We start from the raw sequence: 17498 nt of genomic DNA, 5'->3' as shown, positions 1-17498 counted from the left end.
AAGTAGGTGTTCATTTGAGAGAGCAGCCATAACAAGGTACCACAAACTGGGTGGCCTAAAACAGTAGAATTGTTTGTCTCCCAGTTCTCAATGCTGGAAGTCTAAAGTCAAGATGTTGGTGAGTCATGCTCCCTTTGAGACTCTGAAATGGTTCCTTGTCTCTTCCTCGTCTCTGGTAGTAGCTGACAATGTTTAGCCTTCCTTGGATTGCAACTGCATCAATCCAAGCTGTCTTTACATTCTCTTTGTCTCTGTCTTTGCTAAGGGTGCCTATCTTATTGGAGTTAAGGCTTACCTTACTTGGATATGACCTCATATCAACTAATTATAATGCCATATATGTATTCATATGTACTATATAAATACATCAGAGGATGAGGAGGGAACCTTCCTAACATATAGTCTCAATGTTTCTGCTGGCTGGTAGATTTAGGTTTGAGTGAGTGAGGGGCTTTCACTCCGGGGTACCAGCAGCCATTTCTTGACAGAATGGAGTAACGTCCTTGTGCTTGCCTGCAGGAAAAGAGTGAAAAACTTGTGATGGAGGAAACTGCATTTGAGGAAATTGAAAGAGATTTCCAGGAGGTTCTCAGTGAACTTTCAGGAGACAAAAGTCTGGAAAAATTCAGAGTTGAATATGAGAAGCTTCATACTGTCATGAAAAAGTCTTATGACAATGAAAAGCGTCTAATGGCCAAATGCAGAGAGCTGAATGCAGAGATTGTGGTGAACTCTGCCAAGGTGGCCACTGCCCTGAAGCTTTCTCAGGATGACCAGACCACTATCGCGTCTCTCAAGAAGGTTAGTGATCTAGAAGTAGATGAATTTGACTTTCAAACATCACCTGTCCATTATATTGACAGCTCTCTGGTTGGTAAGACATGAGTTATTAGGTAAAAATTTACATAATGTAGATATTTATTAAGCCTAGGGAAGAATATTCACTGAGAAAGAAAGTAACCCTGGTGAGGCTTACCATGCTGAAAACAAACGGAGAGCTTTATTTTACTGACTAGTTTCTGGAAAATAATGGGTTAGCCAAAAGACTTAGAGATCAAATGCAATATTGGGGCTCTTGGGATGTTCTGTTGATGCAAGATGAGTATACATCTGAGTGTGTGTGTGTGTGTGTGTGTGTGTGTGTGTGTGTGTGTGTGTGTATGCATGGAGTGCTCGTGTGGAGGTCAGAGGTTTACAATTGTTTCTCAGATGCTGTCCACCTTGTTTTTAATGACAGGACTTCTCATCAGCCTGGTGCTTCCAGAGTAGACTAGATTGGTTGCCTGGTTTAGCCCCAGTGGGTCCACTTGCCTCTGCCTCCCTCACACTGGGACTGAAGCTTGTGCCACCCAGTAGAATCTGGGGATGCAACTTAGGCCATCGTGTTTTCGGGGCAAGCACTTCACCCACTGAACTAGAACCCCAGCCCTGATACCTGGTTAAACATATTTTTACATTTCTACTTTTCCTCGTGCTCCAGGAGAGATTATTCTGTGAGTTCCCAGGGAGTGATTTTCATGACCATCCTTCCCAGTGTCCTTCTCCTTCTCTTTTCATCTCCCCAAATGCTCTTGTAGGAGAGCTAGAGGCTTGGTCTGGGAAATCTGGAGGAAGTTTGCCTTTGTTCCACACTGTGTTTTTCACCTTTAAGTATGTTGCCTTATCTTGAAGATAAAACACAAATGTTCCCTGTTGATCTCAAAGTCATAAGAGGTTGAGACATATTAATTCATAGTTAAATCTCTAGCTTTGAGAAATAATTTATGAATGCTTTATGTAATTCCCTTGATAGCATACAATCAGATGTCATCGGATTTAAATTAACTTCCAAGACCAGTACAAGATATGACTGACCCATTTTCTTAGAAACTACTCTCCTTTAGAGGGATTTTTCTCTGCTGTCATTTTCTTCTTGATGGAAAAGTAATATAAGGAAACTGTACTTCATTTTATAATTGGAAAAACACTTTCATTATAAACTTTAACACTGGAGATGAACGTTACAAATTGATGAAAATCTAATTGGTGAAATTGGTTTGGTTAAAACATTATGCAATCATATTCTCATTTAGATATCCTTCACTTGTTTGGCCCAGGTGTGCATACGGTTGCTCCATTGGGATAGAGCCCCCAAATTGACATTTTGCTTTGAGTCACTAAGGGATGTGCTGTGGTTACACAAGAGAACTCTCTGTGTGCTATAACAGCAAGCTTGGATTTATTCCCCTCCATCCATTTTATTCCTTGTCAACATGAAAACTAAATACTTTCACCTAAACTTTATAGGCTTTTATTTATATAAAGGACACAAACTTTACTTGACTAAAATGTTTCAAGATAGTGAAGTGGCAGGACAAGCTCAAGGTTATCGCAGACAAATGCTCAAGTTGTTCCTTTACTCTCACAGGGGTAATTCACCTTTAAGTGTGTATGCAAATATCGCACACTGCATTTCACTACAGTAAGAAAGTCAGGAACAGTTCCATTCCCTGCTATGGGCTTTAGTTTCCCCCATGAGCACCAGCATGTGTTTCTCAGAAAACAGGCCAGCCTGAGACACACAGTGAGAATTCTCTCTTTCAAAAAAAGCCAAGGGCTGAAGTAGAGTGCTTGCCCAGTGTGCATTTGATGAGGATCTGGGCTTGGGCCTCTGGATATGGGAACTGCTAAGATTCCTACGTACACTCCAGTGCCAGCAAAGCAAAGTGACCTTGTGGGATTTTCTAAGGCCGACCTTGCCATTTAGGCACTCACCTGGGATCTGAGGACAACACACACACACATTTTATATATATGTATGTTTGTTATTTAAGTGTGTGTGCATATGTGCATGCATATGTGTGTGTGTGTGTGTGTGTGTGTGTGTGTGTGTGTGTGTGTGTATAAATGTTTTCAGGCTGGCCTTGAACTTGCTATGTAGCCCAGGTTGGCCTCAAACTCATTGATTCCCCTGTTTGATAAAAATATATTTTTTTATTTTCAAAATTATCAATAATTACTTTCAATCTACTGATTTGTTTGCATCTATGATCATCTCTTATGGAATAGAGCCATTTAAAGCATCTGTTAAGCATATAAAATTTCATTAAAATTTTAAAAATTTATCAATTTCTTTATTAGCAATAATTCTTCTAGCTAGGGCAGCTGCTGTCGAACCTTGCAGCCACACTTGCCCCTCTACACAAGGAAAACACTCCTTGAACTAGCTTGCTCTTCCACTGAACAATTTAGTCAGTCCAAATTCCCACATACGGTATAATACATACTATTCTTTTCCTGTAAGTGACTATCACACTGTGGGCAGGGTGCTATTGTTTGTGCTGGTTTATCTTGTATCTGGAACCCCACTTGTTTTTTCTCATGGATACTCTCTGGCCCACTAGGAAATTGAAAAGGCCTGGAAGATGGTGGACTCTGCATATGATAAGGAGCAAAAGGCCAAGGAGACGATTCTTGCCCTGAAAGAGGAAATAGTGAACCTGACCAAACTAGTTGAGCAGGGGTCTGGACTGTCAATGGACCAGGACAGCAAGTAGGTCAAAGTCTTCTTGACAGTGTGTGTGTCTGCCTCTGCAGCCTTCCTGACAGTGTGTGTCTGCCTCTGCAGCCTTCCTGACAGTGTGTGAGTCTGCCTCTGCAGCCTTCCTGATAGAGTGTGAGCCTGCCTCTGCAACCTTCATGATAGTGTGTGAACCTGCCCCTGCAGCCTTCCTGATAGTGTGTGAACCTGCCCCTGCAGCCTTCTTGATAGAGTGTGAGTCTGCATCTGCAGGCTTCCTGATAGTGTGTGTCTGCCTCTGCAGCCTTCCTGATAGTGTGTCTGCCTCTGCAGCCTTCCTGATAGAGTGTGAGCCTGCCTCTGCAGACTTCATGATAGTGTGTGTCTGCCTCTGAAGCCTTCCTGACAGTGTGTGTCTGCCTCTGCAGCCTTCATGATAGTGTGTGAACCTGCCTCAGCAGGGTCCTTTGTAGTGTTCAGTGGCCTGGTGCAGCCTGGCACTATTAGCCTTGGGTTGGACTGCACCTCTTTGAAGGTTCTCTGTATTGCAAAATTCCCCTTTGTGGGGGCTCTTAACAACTGTTTTCTGCCTAGCCCTGTTTTTATTTTTTAAAGATTTATTTATTTTTTAAAATTTATTTGTATAGGTGTTTTGTCTGCATGTATGTCTGTCTGTTCACCACTTGCATGCCTGGTGCCCATGGAATTCAGAAGATGACATCAGATCCCCGGGAATGGAGTTACAGGTGGTTGTGGACCATCATGCGGGTGCTGGGAATCGAACCTGGGTCTTCTAGAGGAACAACCAGTTCTCATAACCCCTAGATATCTCTCCAGCCCCCTACCTTTTCTTTTTAAGACTCCCTTTGTCCTCCCCAAAGATTATATTACACCTCTTTCTCTAGAAGAAACCCTACTACAGTTTCTGAGTGAATAGAGGTTTTAGGTTTACCTTTCTATTATTTTGGCCTCTTCTTTCATTATTGATGTTATGTACACACACACACACACACACACACACACACACACACACACACACTTTATAAATGCAACCTGCTGAGTTCATTTAGTGTTGCTTATATGTACATGTGTTTAGGGCTGACCACTTGGCACCGGATAACCTATCAAGGGGCTTGTCCTTGGAGAAGAGCGATTTTCCATGAGCACCTGTAGCTCTTCATCTAGGTGTGGGGCCTTGTGAGATTATCCCATCTCTGTTGGCCTGCCTATTGGTGGTGTTGTCATTTTTCAGGCCTTGTTCAGGCAAATATATTGCTGATAATTCATGAGTATGATCCCTATCATAAACAGAAGACACTATCTTGAAGCAGACATCCAGGTCCTTTGGCTCTTAAATTCTTTCTGCCTGCTCTTCCGCAAGGTTTCTCGGGCCTTCAGTATAGAGTTGCAGTGTAGTTGTGTCAGTGGGTGAACGTCCCATGGCCAGTTGTTCTCTGCATTTTGACCAGTTGTGTCCTCCTGCCCTGGTCTCTGTCTGCTACAAAAAAAGCATCTTTGATGAGGGCTGAGGGCTACACTTACCCTGTGTAAGTTTTCCTGTTTAGAATGCAGTCACCTCTCTTAAACTAGTATTGAATGGAACTTCGGCCTCTCTGCCCTGTCCCAGCAGCTCTCACCAACCTCCGTGATTAATCCCACCTCCATCTTTCCCACCCACTCAGGTTCCGGGCAGGAGCTGGCTTGCTCTTCATCCCGCCACTCCTCCATCCTTTAACCTCTGTCTCTTGGCTTGACTTCCTGTGGCTGATGCTGCTCTCTGGCCTGCATTTCTGTTCCCTGCTGGCACCAGCAGTAGCCTTCTAATTGGCCTCCATGTCTAGAGCAAGACATCTCCCTCTTTACCCATCATTACGACCTGAAGTATGTTTCTGAAGCACGCATCACTGTCCCCTTCCCTGCTCGGCTACCCATGCTCAAAGGATAAAGGCCAGATTCCTGAACATGTCACTCAAAGCCTTTCAAATGTCTGCTGCAGTTTACTTCTCTAGCCTCATGCCTGGCATCCCTCATTCCTTGCTCATCCCCCCATCTTTGCACAAGCACTCCCCCGATGCCAGAGATGCCTTTTCCCCATTCTCCCCTTGGTAAACTCCTTTCATCCTTTAAGACCCACCTAGAACACCATCTTAACTTTGTCACAATCAGAATTTCTGTTCCACCTCCTCTCCACCTCCAGATCCCAGTGACTGGGCAGGAAGAATTGCTGTATTTTCTGTTTTTACAGAATCCAATGTCTGCTTTCCAGTATGGCCCTTGTTATAGCATCTTAAAAGAATTTAAAATGCTTTTGTGCTGATGAGTTTGTTTTTTGTTTTTTGTTTTTTTTTTCTAACTGGCACAAACTAAGTTATCTGGGAACCTCAGTTGAGAAAATACTTCCATAAGATTGCCTGTAGGCAAGTCTCTGGGGACATATTCTTGATGAGTGATTGATGTGGGAGGGCCCAGCCCACTGTGGGTGGTGCCACCCCTGGACAGGTGGTCCTGGGTTGTATAAGAAGGCAGTCTGAGCAAGTCATGAGGAGCAAGCTAAAGCAACACCCCTTCATGGTCTCTGCTGCAGTTTCTGTGTTTAGGACCCTGCCTGGAGATCTTGCCCTGATTTCCCTTCATGATGGACCTGAGAGGTTTTTTTGTCCCCAAGTTGCTTTTGGTCACAGTCTTTATCACAGCAACAGAAAAGCAAATTATGACAACCTTACCCACTTGAGCTGAGAGCTCCTGAAGGAAGAGAACTTTATAAGCCTTGCCAGAATCTATCTAGCACAATACAGGGCACATAAAGCCTCAGACCAGGAACAGGAATGTACCTCCTAGGACACTCTTAACCAAACCTAATGTTGCTCTTTCAGTTTCTTGTATTTTCTTGCTTTATTGATCCATCTTTGATGGATGTTGTATAAACAGGCATTGGGGAGGAAATAGGAAAACCAAACACAGTCTCTCTAATGTTGGACTTGTGGTAGAAGAACTAGTGATAAACCATGTAGAGAGCCGATTCAGACAGGAGGCATTTTAACAAGAAGTGGAAGAGGGTAAGGAGGAGAATGGTGGAGCAGGTACAGTTGGTAGTTCGAGCTCTGATAGTGTGTGCTCAGTTGTGGTTCTCTCTCTTCAGATAAACCTTTAAGCTGAGGTTTCATTTCTGCAGATGCAGTTGGGCATGAGTTTGAAGGTTCCTTATTAAACATTTATGTCGTATCAAGGACGCTGCTAAATGAGCATTGTCAAATTCCTGTGTTTTGCGGCATTGCTTGACGACTGTCAGCTGCAAGGCTCTGCGGGGCGTGTTCTTAGCTTCTGCTACCCACCTCCGGTTTCCTGTGCTGCAAAAGTCCCATTGGACACAGAGCTTCACACCCGACAAGCACTAATTCTGCGGGAAGTCATGGCAAGTCAGATGGAATGGATTTTGTAATGTGGAGCTATTTAGTTTACAATTCAAATCAATGAATATTATCATGGGCGCTCCAAAACCCAGCAGCAGGCCTCATTTTTAAGTTTGTTCTGGAGAACGTTTTCTGTGGGCTGCCCCTCCCGTGGGAGAAACTAATTTCTTTGGGTGGATGGGAAGAAAATTGGCAATGCGTATTATCTGGTTATATTTATGCTTTATTTTAGACATTTAGTTGTCATCATAGCCCCCCAGTGGATACGTTAGATAAATAATTTCCTAAATTGACATCTCCTCGGGGCTCATTATAAGAGTTGACAATAACAATATGGTCTTATTGTAACAGATCCAAGTAAGACAGGTACAGGAAGAACCCATCCCTCTGATTTTTCCACCCGGAATCCTGATTCTCAGAGATAATTGATAACATGATTAGTATTCGTCTTTCTAGAAGTGTCTGTACAACACACACACACAGAGGCACACACACACACACATACACACACACACACACACACACACACACACACACACACACACACAGAGGAATAGACACTATTTTTACTAAAACAAAAAAGGATCTTACTGTATTTATTATTTTTGTCACTTCTTTTCAGCAAACACCTCACAATCATCTTCCACTCCTGTCACTTATCGCCTGAACAGTGTGCTCCATTGGCCTCCCAGGAAGACCAGGCTTGGGGACAATAGCAAGGACCCCTGAACAAACGGCTGCTTAGGCAGATTCCTGTGTTCTTCCTTTCAGCATCCGAGATTTACTGAAGTTCAAAGAAGAGGTGTCAAAGGAGCGTGACCAGCTCCTGACAGAAGTGGTGAGGTTGCGTGAGAACCTTGCTCAGACCACTGAGCAGCAGCAGGAGACCGAGCGAGCCAAAGAAGATGCGGAGCAGACCATCAATCAGGTCTGCGCCTGCGTTCTGGAGCACGGTCTGTCCCTCCTGCCCCCTTTCCCTTCTATCCCCTCTCCGATATAAACCTGTGTTCAAACCAAGCGTCCTCTGCTCCGCCTTGTTTCCCTGACCCTGTTTCTTGAGCCCATTTTTGTCCAAGTTCTCTCTCAGAAGTCACCAATGCTGGGGTTCTGCTAAGGGCTCAAACAGGTGTCCCTGCACCAGACACAGAAAATCTCTCTACCTTCTCCTTTATAACAAGAGCAGACTCTTGTAAGAAGATGACATTTTTGAGCACAAGATTAAAAGAAAAAGAGCTTTTCAAAGACTTTGGACATCAAGATGTGATCAACATGCTTGGCTTAGCAATGCCCAGGATCAAGTAACACAATTTCTTATTTTTGGTAGCTTGCCCCTCCTAATGCAGAGCTGGACAGTCTTCCTTTATTTAACATGTTAGGGCTCTGAGCTCCTGCATTTGGTTGATTTTTATAATACCATCTTCAAATTTTTTGTTTGCAGCCAGGGCAGATCTTTCGGTGTCAAGGTCCTGAAAATCAACACAGAGCATTCCTGAAGCTTTGAACTTTTGGGTCCAGCAGGACTGTTCCACAGAGGCGTGTCCTGCAGAAGCACGCTATGGGCCAGATCCTGCGGGGGCAGACCTTGACTGATGGAGACCTGCTCCTGCAAGTGCTTGTCTCTTTTCTCTCTGTCCTTCCCCGCAGTTCCAACAAGAAATTCAGCATCGTCAGAATGAAGCGACCAGAGAGTCTCGGAAGAAGGAGAAGCTGGAGAAAGAGCTCAAGCAGATCCAGACGGACATGGACAGCAGGCAGACGGAGATCAAGGCGCTGCAACAGTACATGCAGAAGAGCAAGGAGGAGCTTCAGCGGCTGGAACAGCAGCTCAAGGAGCAGAAGGTAAGGGCATTCATGACCTCCCCTCCCCTCCTCTCTCCTCCTCTCCTTTCCCCTCCCCTCCCCTCTCCTCCTCTCTCTTCCCCTCCCCTCCCCTCCCCTCCCTTTTCCCTCTTCCTCTCTGATAGGTTCTCAAATCCAGTATGAAGCTAAAAATGATCTTAAACTTCTGACCTTTCTAACTTCCAGCTCTGAGTGCTAAGATTACGGGCAGGCACCACCACATCTAGTTTGTTTGATGCTGGGGATAGACCTCAGGCCTTCTTGTGTGCTAGGCAAATCCTCTGAACCATCTGAACTTCAGCCCAAAGCCCACATTTTTGTGATTTTCCTGCAAAGGAGGTGCAACTCAGTAGCCATGACAGGAGCATGCTACTTATTGCTATAACTGGGCTTTGAATGCTTTTGTTTTAAATTAACTTTTTAAACATGTGCATGTGTGTTTTGCTTGCATGTATGTCTGTGTACCACATGTATGCCTGGTGCCCTCTGAGGCCAGAAAAGGGTGTGAGATCTCCTTGGGATGCAGTTATGGACAGCTGTGAGCTACGTTGTGGGTGCTAGGAATCCAACTTGGGTCCTTTGGAAGAAGAGCCAATGTTCTTTCGTCACTCTCCAGCCCAGTGATTCTTATGGGATATTTATTAACTATTTTCTTGTTCTCTGCTCTCATAGGTATTCAAAGATAGACTTTTTTGTTTTTATTTTGTTTGTTTGTTTGTTTTTAGTTCTGGGGATTGAACGAAGGATTTCTCACTACGTGCCAGGCAAGCACTCTGCTGTTGAGCTCCATCCCACCCTTCACCCTTTTGTTCTCTTTTCTTTTGAGACAGGGTCTCCATAGGCTGCCCCTTCTGCTCTTGAACTTGCCATCTCCCTCCCCTTGTTTCCAGAGTAGTTGAGATCAGAGGCCTTGATCAATCACCAAGCCTGGCTTTACATTAGTTCCTTTTAAACCTTTCATGGATGGATAATGTACACAAAGACAAGTGTGTATGTCACAAGTATGCAGCTTCACATATTTTCAACATGTGATCATGTCTTGTTCACTTGCAGTCATTAATTAACAGAGCATTACTGATATCCCAGAGCCCCTGTGCTTCTTCTCGGCTGTTTCCCTATCTCTTAAATTCTAAGCAACTAATAGTTTTGTCTGAGTTTTACAGGAACGAACCACAAACTGGGTATGTTCGTTCTCTTGTGTCTCACTTTTGCCATATTCTGTTGGTTCTGTAGTTACCTCGTAGCTACGGACCTGTGGTGTCCAGTATGGAAACCATTAAACCACATGTGGCTGTTTACATTTATTAATAATTTAAAATTCAACTTCTGTGTGTGCCAGTGTTGTTTCAAGTGTTCAGTGTGGCTAGGAGGGACTGTACTGGCCCAGACGGACAACCCTGACATCATGGCTCTCGAGTTGCCCATGGACCATTCATTCTCAGTGCTGTGTAGTGAGTGAACGAATATAACGTTCCTGACAGGTTTGATTTTCAAGTTGAGGAAGCCTTTCTTAATCTCTACGCATTTTTACTACAGTCATATTTCTAATGTTTCCCTGCTTGTGACTATTTAAGAAAACACAGACATTAGTGATTCTAATCTGTGTTTTCTTTTTCCTCCTCCCCATCCCTCCAGCTTAGTCCAGGCTGGCTTCAAACTTGCAATCTTTCTGACTCAGCCTCCCAAGGACCAAGATCACAGATACACACCATTCTCTTTTCTCATTCATTAAAGAAACAATACATTTAGTTGAAGAGTCTTTTCCTAATTTTTTTTTTACTTTTATGAAGTTTGTTTCTAAAGGCTTGTCAAGGCACATATACTTTTCTACTTAAAAAGTGGATATTAGAATACATTTCTTTGTCATTTGTGCCTTATTAATTTTATATAAAGCCAGAATTCAAATGGATAATACACAGTGTGCACAGTCTCCAGGAGGGAAGAAAAAATCCTTGAGGCTTCTTTGAATATGAATTTGAAAACAAAAAAAGACTTTGAAACCCAGGTAAAACAAGGGGTTTTGAATAATAGCCTAGGATCCATATAAGACAAAATGCCGTCTTTAGCATAGCTGGTTCCATTTTGTTGAGTCCCCATTGATAGGGAATTGGATGCCTCTTTCTGTCTTTTGTTTTCACATACAAGGAAGCTATATTTAAAGAAAGTGCCTCATTGACCCTTTCTTCCTTTAACTCACTTGTTAGCCCTCACCTTCTCAGTATTTCCCCAGTAGAAATAACTTCAGATAGAATCCTTTGTTGTCCTAAAACCACGTCTGTGCAGAACACTAGTCACTGCACTGCCGGGCCCCCAGGCCGACTTAAGTTGGATTAACGGGGAATTGTCTCTGTCTGGGTTGGCGTTGGGGACCCGTTCTGCTCAGGGAAAATGTTGGAGGCATGTTAATGCAGGATTTGCTTCTGAAGATGCAGCTTCAGAGCCCCAGAGCTGACACAGCCCATTTGAATCTCGAGCTCGTTTGCAATTATTATAGAAATTGTTGCGTATGCACAGCCTGCCAAACGGCAAACAGGCATTAAAATATTTATCCACCACCTGTGAACAAGACTTCCCAAAAGCTCTCAGAAAAAAAAAATCATGCTCACTGTGTTACTCATTAGAAGGCATCGTTTTCCTCAGCCATTTAACATTCATTATATTTGAGTGCGTTAGTGCTTTCATTGGGGATAAAGAAAATTTTCTGCAAGACGAAAAGGACCGGGGTTGGTATCGTCGCAGGAGGTTGTGGGGCGTCCCGTGTGTATATGCAGACACAGTCATCAGATTGACAGGCGTTAACCAGTCCGCGCACTCCCCACCTTTCAGATACTGAACGAGAGAGCGGCGAAGGAACTGGAGCAGTTTCAGATGCGGAATTCCAAACTCCAGCAGGAGAACGAACAGCATAGTTTGACTTGTGAGCAGCTGTCCCAGGAAAACCAGCAGAAGGCCCTGGAGCTCAAAGTAAACACCGTGCGCCGCCGTGTCTGGTCCCCAGCACTTCAGTCCTCAGTACACGGGTTTGGCTTTGCCCCTGGAGCCCTTGTATTAGCTCAGCTGAGAGCCTGGAACACAGAGAGGCAGGTGCAAGCCCGCCGTGATCGCTTCAGGCCCAGAAGCAGGGAGTCTGATGACTTCCGCTCTTACTTATAAAATTGATCAGATGCTATGTAAATGCTTTCTCAAGCAAGCTCAGATGTTCATCTCTGTAATTAGCCCTGCAAGCAACCAGTTGCCCAGAGCTAGGATCCATTCACTACGTGAACAACAACGAGCTCAGATTAGATTTCATCGCTGTGTGGAGAAGGTAGAGGGAGAGCTGGGGCGTAGACTGCCTCTGTCGGGCTTTCCAACACCGGGGAATCGTGGGTTTTAGTCCCATCTAATGCATATTTCAAGCGGTTTTCCTGTTCTCCCTTCCCTCATGAGTGACTGCTTGCAAATGAACCTTGGATCCTCATTTGACACTAAGGTCTGTCTGTATCCTGTCCCTTTGTGATTAACAGAGAACTTTGTTTTTCATTTCAATTCTGAAGGGAAAACCCATAGTTCCTATTTTTATTATATTTGAATACTGGGCATAAAATAAATGACTTACCAAGAATAATGTATGGATGTGAGTAGTGAGCCAGAACATTTTTGTCTTACAGTCTCTTTTGAGAATCTGAAGACACCCCCAACCCCTGGCCCCACCCTTACCCACATACACCTCCACCCCACATCCACAGCCTCCCCACAGCACCCCCGCACCCCCCACACTCACATCCCCCACAACACACCCACACAACCACAACCCCCACACACCTCACCCCCCCACTCCCACACTCCCCCACCACATCGTGGATCTTGTTTTGAATGCATACTACAAAAAGGAGGCTTTTCCAGGGTTTTTCTGAGATTTAACCACGGAGTCTGGATTAGTGACTGTGTGATTAAGACACCACACAATTGAAAAAGGCTTTAAGGTCAGTCATCTTGAACCTTCTAGGGTCTAAGGCTAAGAACACTTAGAAGAGCCTATAGTGAGTTGACTTGAAGCTTGTTCTTTATGACAATGTAGCAAGTCGGAGCAGACATGAGATGACCACTTAAGTCAGAATGATGTATTTATTGGCCTCTGAGGTGAAATTATGGTTAAAAAAAAAACCAAAAACGATTCCACTAATTCTGTCCTTTGATAACATGAATGAGAAATCTGGGAAGATGGACGACTTTTTTTACATCCCTAAATTAACGGGATTATGTTTCTAGCAATAACCCAGAGATAACATACATTGCTAATTCTCTCTCCCTTCTCAGGAGTTAAGATGATTGCAGAAGACTCCTAAACTGCCTTTCTAGTTGTTTTCCTAGATATTTAAAATGGCAAATTAAAAAATTAGACTTAAATATGTTTATATGTTGCCTGCATGTAAGTCTGTATACCACATGCATGCTTGGTACCCACAGAGACCAAAAGAGGGCGTTAGATCCCCTGGGACTGGAGTTACCATTTAGGTGCTGGGAATCAAACTTGGGTCCTTTGGAAGAACAGCAAACACTTTTAACCATCTCTCCAGCTCTTGATGGCAACATTTCTTAAAAATGTGAATTTAATTTTAAATAAAAATGGGCACAAGGCTGGAGAATTCCTTTGCTATGATTCTTCACTGACACCTCCTGTCACTGTGTAGATTGGTTTATTCATGCTGCCCTGTCTGCACACCTACAGACCAACACACTATGAGGAAGGGTGACTTTCTCTAGTGCAGGTAGCTGGGCTACTGTGACCCTGTGGGTCCAAAAGAATGTTTAAATATTTTATAGCAATTCAGTAACCTTCTCAGAGAGATCACTTTGTAAGGGAAAACTGCCAATCAAATACAGCATTTGTATGCAGAGCTCACATATTTGCATGCATATAACTCAGTATTCTCACTTGATTTTATAATTAGGTGGCAACTTAAAACATCAGATTTTATCAACCTTTTCATTATTTTTAGTTTATGCACCACATACTTTATTCATAGAACAGAGGCCTTCAATTTCTCTCAAAACTGAACAGTGTGTATATTTTGATTCAGTTCGGTGGAACGACTCTGCACTGACATAGGAGTCAATTTTATAGGCTCTGAGTTTACCATGGTCCAGTCCCTGGCTCTTTATTTGTTCAGCATCCTAGCTAACTCTCTGTCACTAATACAGGCCAAAGAGGAGGAAGTCCATCAGATGCGCCTTGACATCGGGAAGCTTAACAAAATCAGAGAACAGATCCATAAGAAACTGCACCTGATCGAAGACCAAAAGGCAGAGGTGGAGCAGCATAAGGAAACCCTGAAGAATCAGATCCTGGGGTTAGAGAGAGGTAAACCCCTGTGTTTTTACTCATACATTTTTCATTCGTCACTAGTGCCCACTCACAAGCCAGGACTCTGTGTGCCCCTAAACCATACAGAGGGACATCAGTAAACTTCAACCTGGTAACCAGCCAACTGGAGGGGGCCACCATTTCGAATACTTTAAACTCCCTTTACTCAACAAATTCTTCCATAGGTTCTATTGGAACCATGTGAATCTAACCTAAAATAGTGGTAAATATTGGCCACTGAAGTAAAGAACATTTAAACTCTTAGGTCTGCCCATAGAAGATAAGGAACATGTTGAAATGAATGTCCTTGATTAATAAGATTTGGGGTTGTTTTTTTGAAGGACCAAGCACAGAGCGAGAACTTACTAAATGTCACATGTAATTTTCTGAACAATAATATAATTAAAAATGTAGGATACTGTTGTGGTGTGGCAGAAACAGCTCTGGACCTGGAGAAAGAGACTCTGGTATGAATTCTGTGTGGTGCAGGAACATGCGTGTCTTCTTGATGTCTTTACTTTGTGCCATAAATTGTTGAAAGATATGTATAAAAGCACACATTGCCTCTCTGCAAGTTAGGCATAGTCTAGATCACACTGGATATTGCTACTTGACATCCTTGTCAAGCAAGCCTTTCGGAAGTCCAGCTCTTTCTTCTTTCATTGAGGTGTTGTTGTTGGTTAGCTTGGCAACTTCTCCATGTATCTGTTCTGTAAACTGGTATAGATCATGTGCAAGCACTGGGTATGAGGAGGACCTTGCCTTCAGGATTCTCACAGCGTAGTGAAAGTTTACAACCTAAAGTCTTCCATGACAGAGATGAAAAATGGTGGGATTTTTAAAGCATGTAACCAGCCAAATGAGACTGAAACAGTCCTATGTTTTAATTACAGTATTTTTGCTTGCCATAATTATAAGATTTGAGTCCATTTTCTCTCTCTCTCTCTGACTATATGTGTATATATATTCAGTTGTTGTTTAATGTTTATAGGTATTTTACTTGAATGTCTGTGTGCCATGTTGGTGTCTGGTACCCTCAAAGGCCAGAAGAGAGTAATGAATCCCTTAGACTGGAGTTACAGATGGTTGTGAGCTTCCATGTGGGTACTAGGAATTGAACCTGGGTCCTCTGGAAGAATAGCAAGTACTCTTAGCCACCACGCCATCTCTCTAGTCCCCCACAGATATTTTTGAATCCATTGAGCATTGAATCAAACTCTTCGCCTGTTAAGTCACGTGTTCTTTTCTTTGGCTATTTCTCCTCTCTCTCTGTCTTAAAAGAGTTATTTATTCATTATGTACAAAGTGTTCTGTCTGCATGTATGACTGTAGGCCAGAAGAGGGCATCAGATCTCATTACAGATGGTTGTGAGCTGCCAGGTGGTTGCTGGGAATTGAACTCAGGACCTCTGGAAGAGCAGTCAATGCTCTTAACCTCTGAGCCATCTCATCTCTCCAGCCTTTCACTGGCTATTTCATGTTTACTGTTGATAAGATCTTTTCTTAGGGACTTGATGTTGTTTGTTATAGCATCTTACTATATTGCACAGGCTAGTCTTGAACTTCTGAGCTGAAGCAGCTCTCCAGCTCTCAGCCTCCCAAACAGCTACAGGTGTGTACCAGTGGGACCTGTTTCTTTTGATGCGTCTAATCAAAGAGCAGTGTTAGCGGTAATGGTTAGGAGCATGGGCCCTCTCTATGTTAGAATTTTCTACAAAATATCCAAGAAATGATCTGAAAAACGACTAGAATTAATAAGATATAAGGTGGCAGACTATAAAATATATGTAGCTACCGATAGCGTTTTGTACAGAACTCTAGCTAATTTGCCAGAATCCTCTGCCACTGTCGTAACTAAAGTAATGAAATAACTATGAACAAAGTTACCAACATGTCTAGAAGACCTATATATAAAAAAGCTACGGAATTCCACTGGGGGGCATAAAGGGAGACTTGAAAAATGGAGGGATGTAACAAGTTCTAGGTAGTAACATTTCATATTTCCACCTACAAATATAATGAAAAAGATCTAAAAAGCACAAAGACTGTTGGCAGCCATCAGGTTCAGGCTTTTAATCTCACCCGTGCTGACCCTTGGTCCTGTGGCTGGCTTAATCTCTTCCAGCTTCCTTTTCCATCTCTTTAGTGGGACCAGAAGATCCACATCCTTGAGCGAGAATGAAGGTCAGCTGTCACTCAACTCAGAGCAGTTGTACAGCTACGGCTGAACATATAAAACCGTGTTGTTTTTTACTTCACTTTGGCTTTTTTCATGTTCTCCCTGGGATGGGCCCTACATTCATTATTGTTTTCCTACCTGGCAATTTAGAGGTGGAGTCTTCAAAGAAGCAGGCAGAACTTGATAAGAAGGCAATGGATGAGCTTCTGAGAGAGAGGGACATACTAAATAAGGTGAGTTTGCTACAGCAATGCTGGAAAATAAATGCCTTTCTTCCACCTGGTAGTATCTGTGCATAACAAGTTGTGTGGGGAAAGGAAACTCCGGAGCAAACAAGAATGGATTAGAATGAATAATACTGCTTAATTTCCCCCTGAACAGCTGCTTACGTTCACCATTGTCTGGCCTGGAATTGAAGCTACATTATCACCACTGAGCACAAAAGGACTCCTGAGAATTAGCATACAAGCCAGCAGGGATTTCAGGGTGTTTTGTGGATTCTGTTCTCCTTGCTGGTGTGTTACTTGGCATCCTAAGTAGTTGATCAAATTTTCTTAATTTAATATCTATAATCTACAATTTGGCTAATCCAAAAATTACAGGTGTGAGTGCTAATTGAAATATGACTTTGAGGTGTTAGGCAAGAAAATGACTGGTTGGTGATGGAAGTGTAGCCTTTCTTCTGTCTGTGTTTTCAGGATTCTACAAACTTACACCGAGTGAGATATCCTACTGAATTCAGTCACTTCACTTTCTCTTTCCTTGGGGTGTGGGGATGGAGCCCAGGGTCTCACACATACTGTAGGGTTTGGTTTTCATTTCTCACCTTAGTCTCTTCCAGTCTCTAGAGTTCATGGCAGTCTAAAGTTGAAGGACAGGTTGGGGAAGGTTTAGCTTCTGCATAAAAGCAGGCCTCTCTCCTTCTGTTACCCTCCTTCCAGAGGGTTCCTTCTTGTGACAGACTTTTGAGGATTTCCTTCTGGGAGGGAGAAGTCATAGGCCAGATATGGAGGACCAGGCTACTTCCAGATAGCAGGATGGATTCAGATCAGTGTGCATTCTCAGAAAAAAGCAAGTCTTAACAGAACAGCCTACACCTTGCTTGACGTAGAGCAGAGAATATCCAGGAATGGCAGATTAGATATTTCTATGGAAAACAGTCAGGAAGAAAATTATTGAAGTCTCTCCCCCCATAAACCTAAAAACTATACTTTATTCTGCAAA

The 17498-nt window shown here is 43.2% G+C and overlaps 1 protein-coding gene across 1 annotated transcript in view; it reads left to right on the top strand.

Moving 5' to 3' along the window:
• Window positions 1–17498, top strand: part of Cfap58 (cilia and flagella associated protein 58) — a 109555-nt gene that overhangs the window by 2641 nt on the left and 89416 nt on the right. The window contains exons 2-8 of the mRNA XM_052713661.1: window positions 520–801; window positions 3384–3532; window positions 7681–7837; window positions 8554–8748; window positions 11575–11712; window positions 13933–14092; window positions 16425–16507. Coding sequence (XP_052569621.1) covers window positions 520–801; window positions 3384–3532; window positions 7681–7837; window positions 8554–8748; window positions 11575–11712; window positions 13933–14092; window positions 16425–16507 — 1164 coding nt within the window. The remainder of the gene's footprint in view (window positions 1–519; window positions 802–3383; window positions 3533–7680; window positions 7838–8553; window positions 8749–11574; window positions 11713–13932; window positions 14093–16424; window positions 16508–17498) is intronic.

Source organism: Peromyscus californicus, unplaced genomic scaffold (genome assembly GCF_007827085.1).
Source record: "Peromyscus californicus insignis strain IS unplaced genomic scaffold, ASM782708v3 Scaffold_4__1_contigs__length_199733344, whole genome shotgun sequence".
Lineage (NCBI taxonomy): Eukaryota > Metazoa > Chordata > Mammalia > Rodentia > Cricetidae > Peromyscus > Peromyscus californicus.
This window is presented reverse-complemented; position numbering and strand designations above follow the sequence as displayed.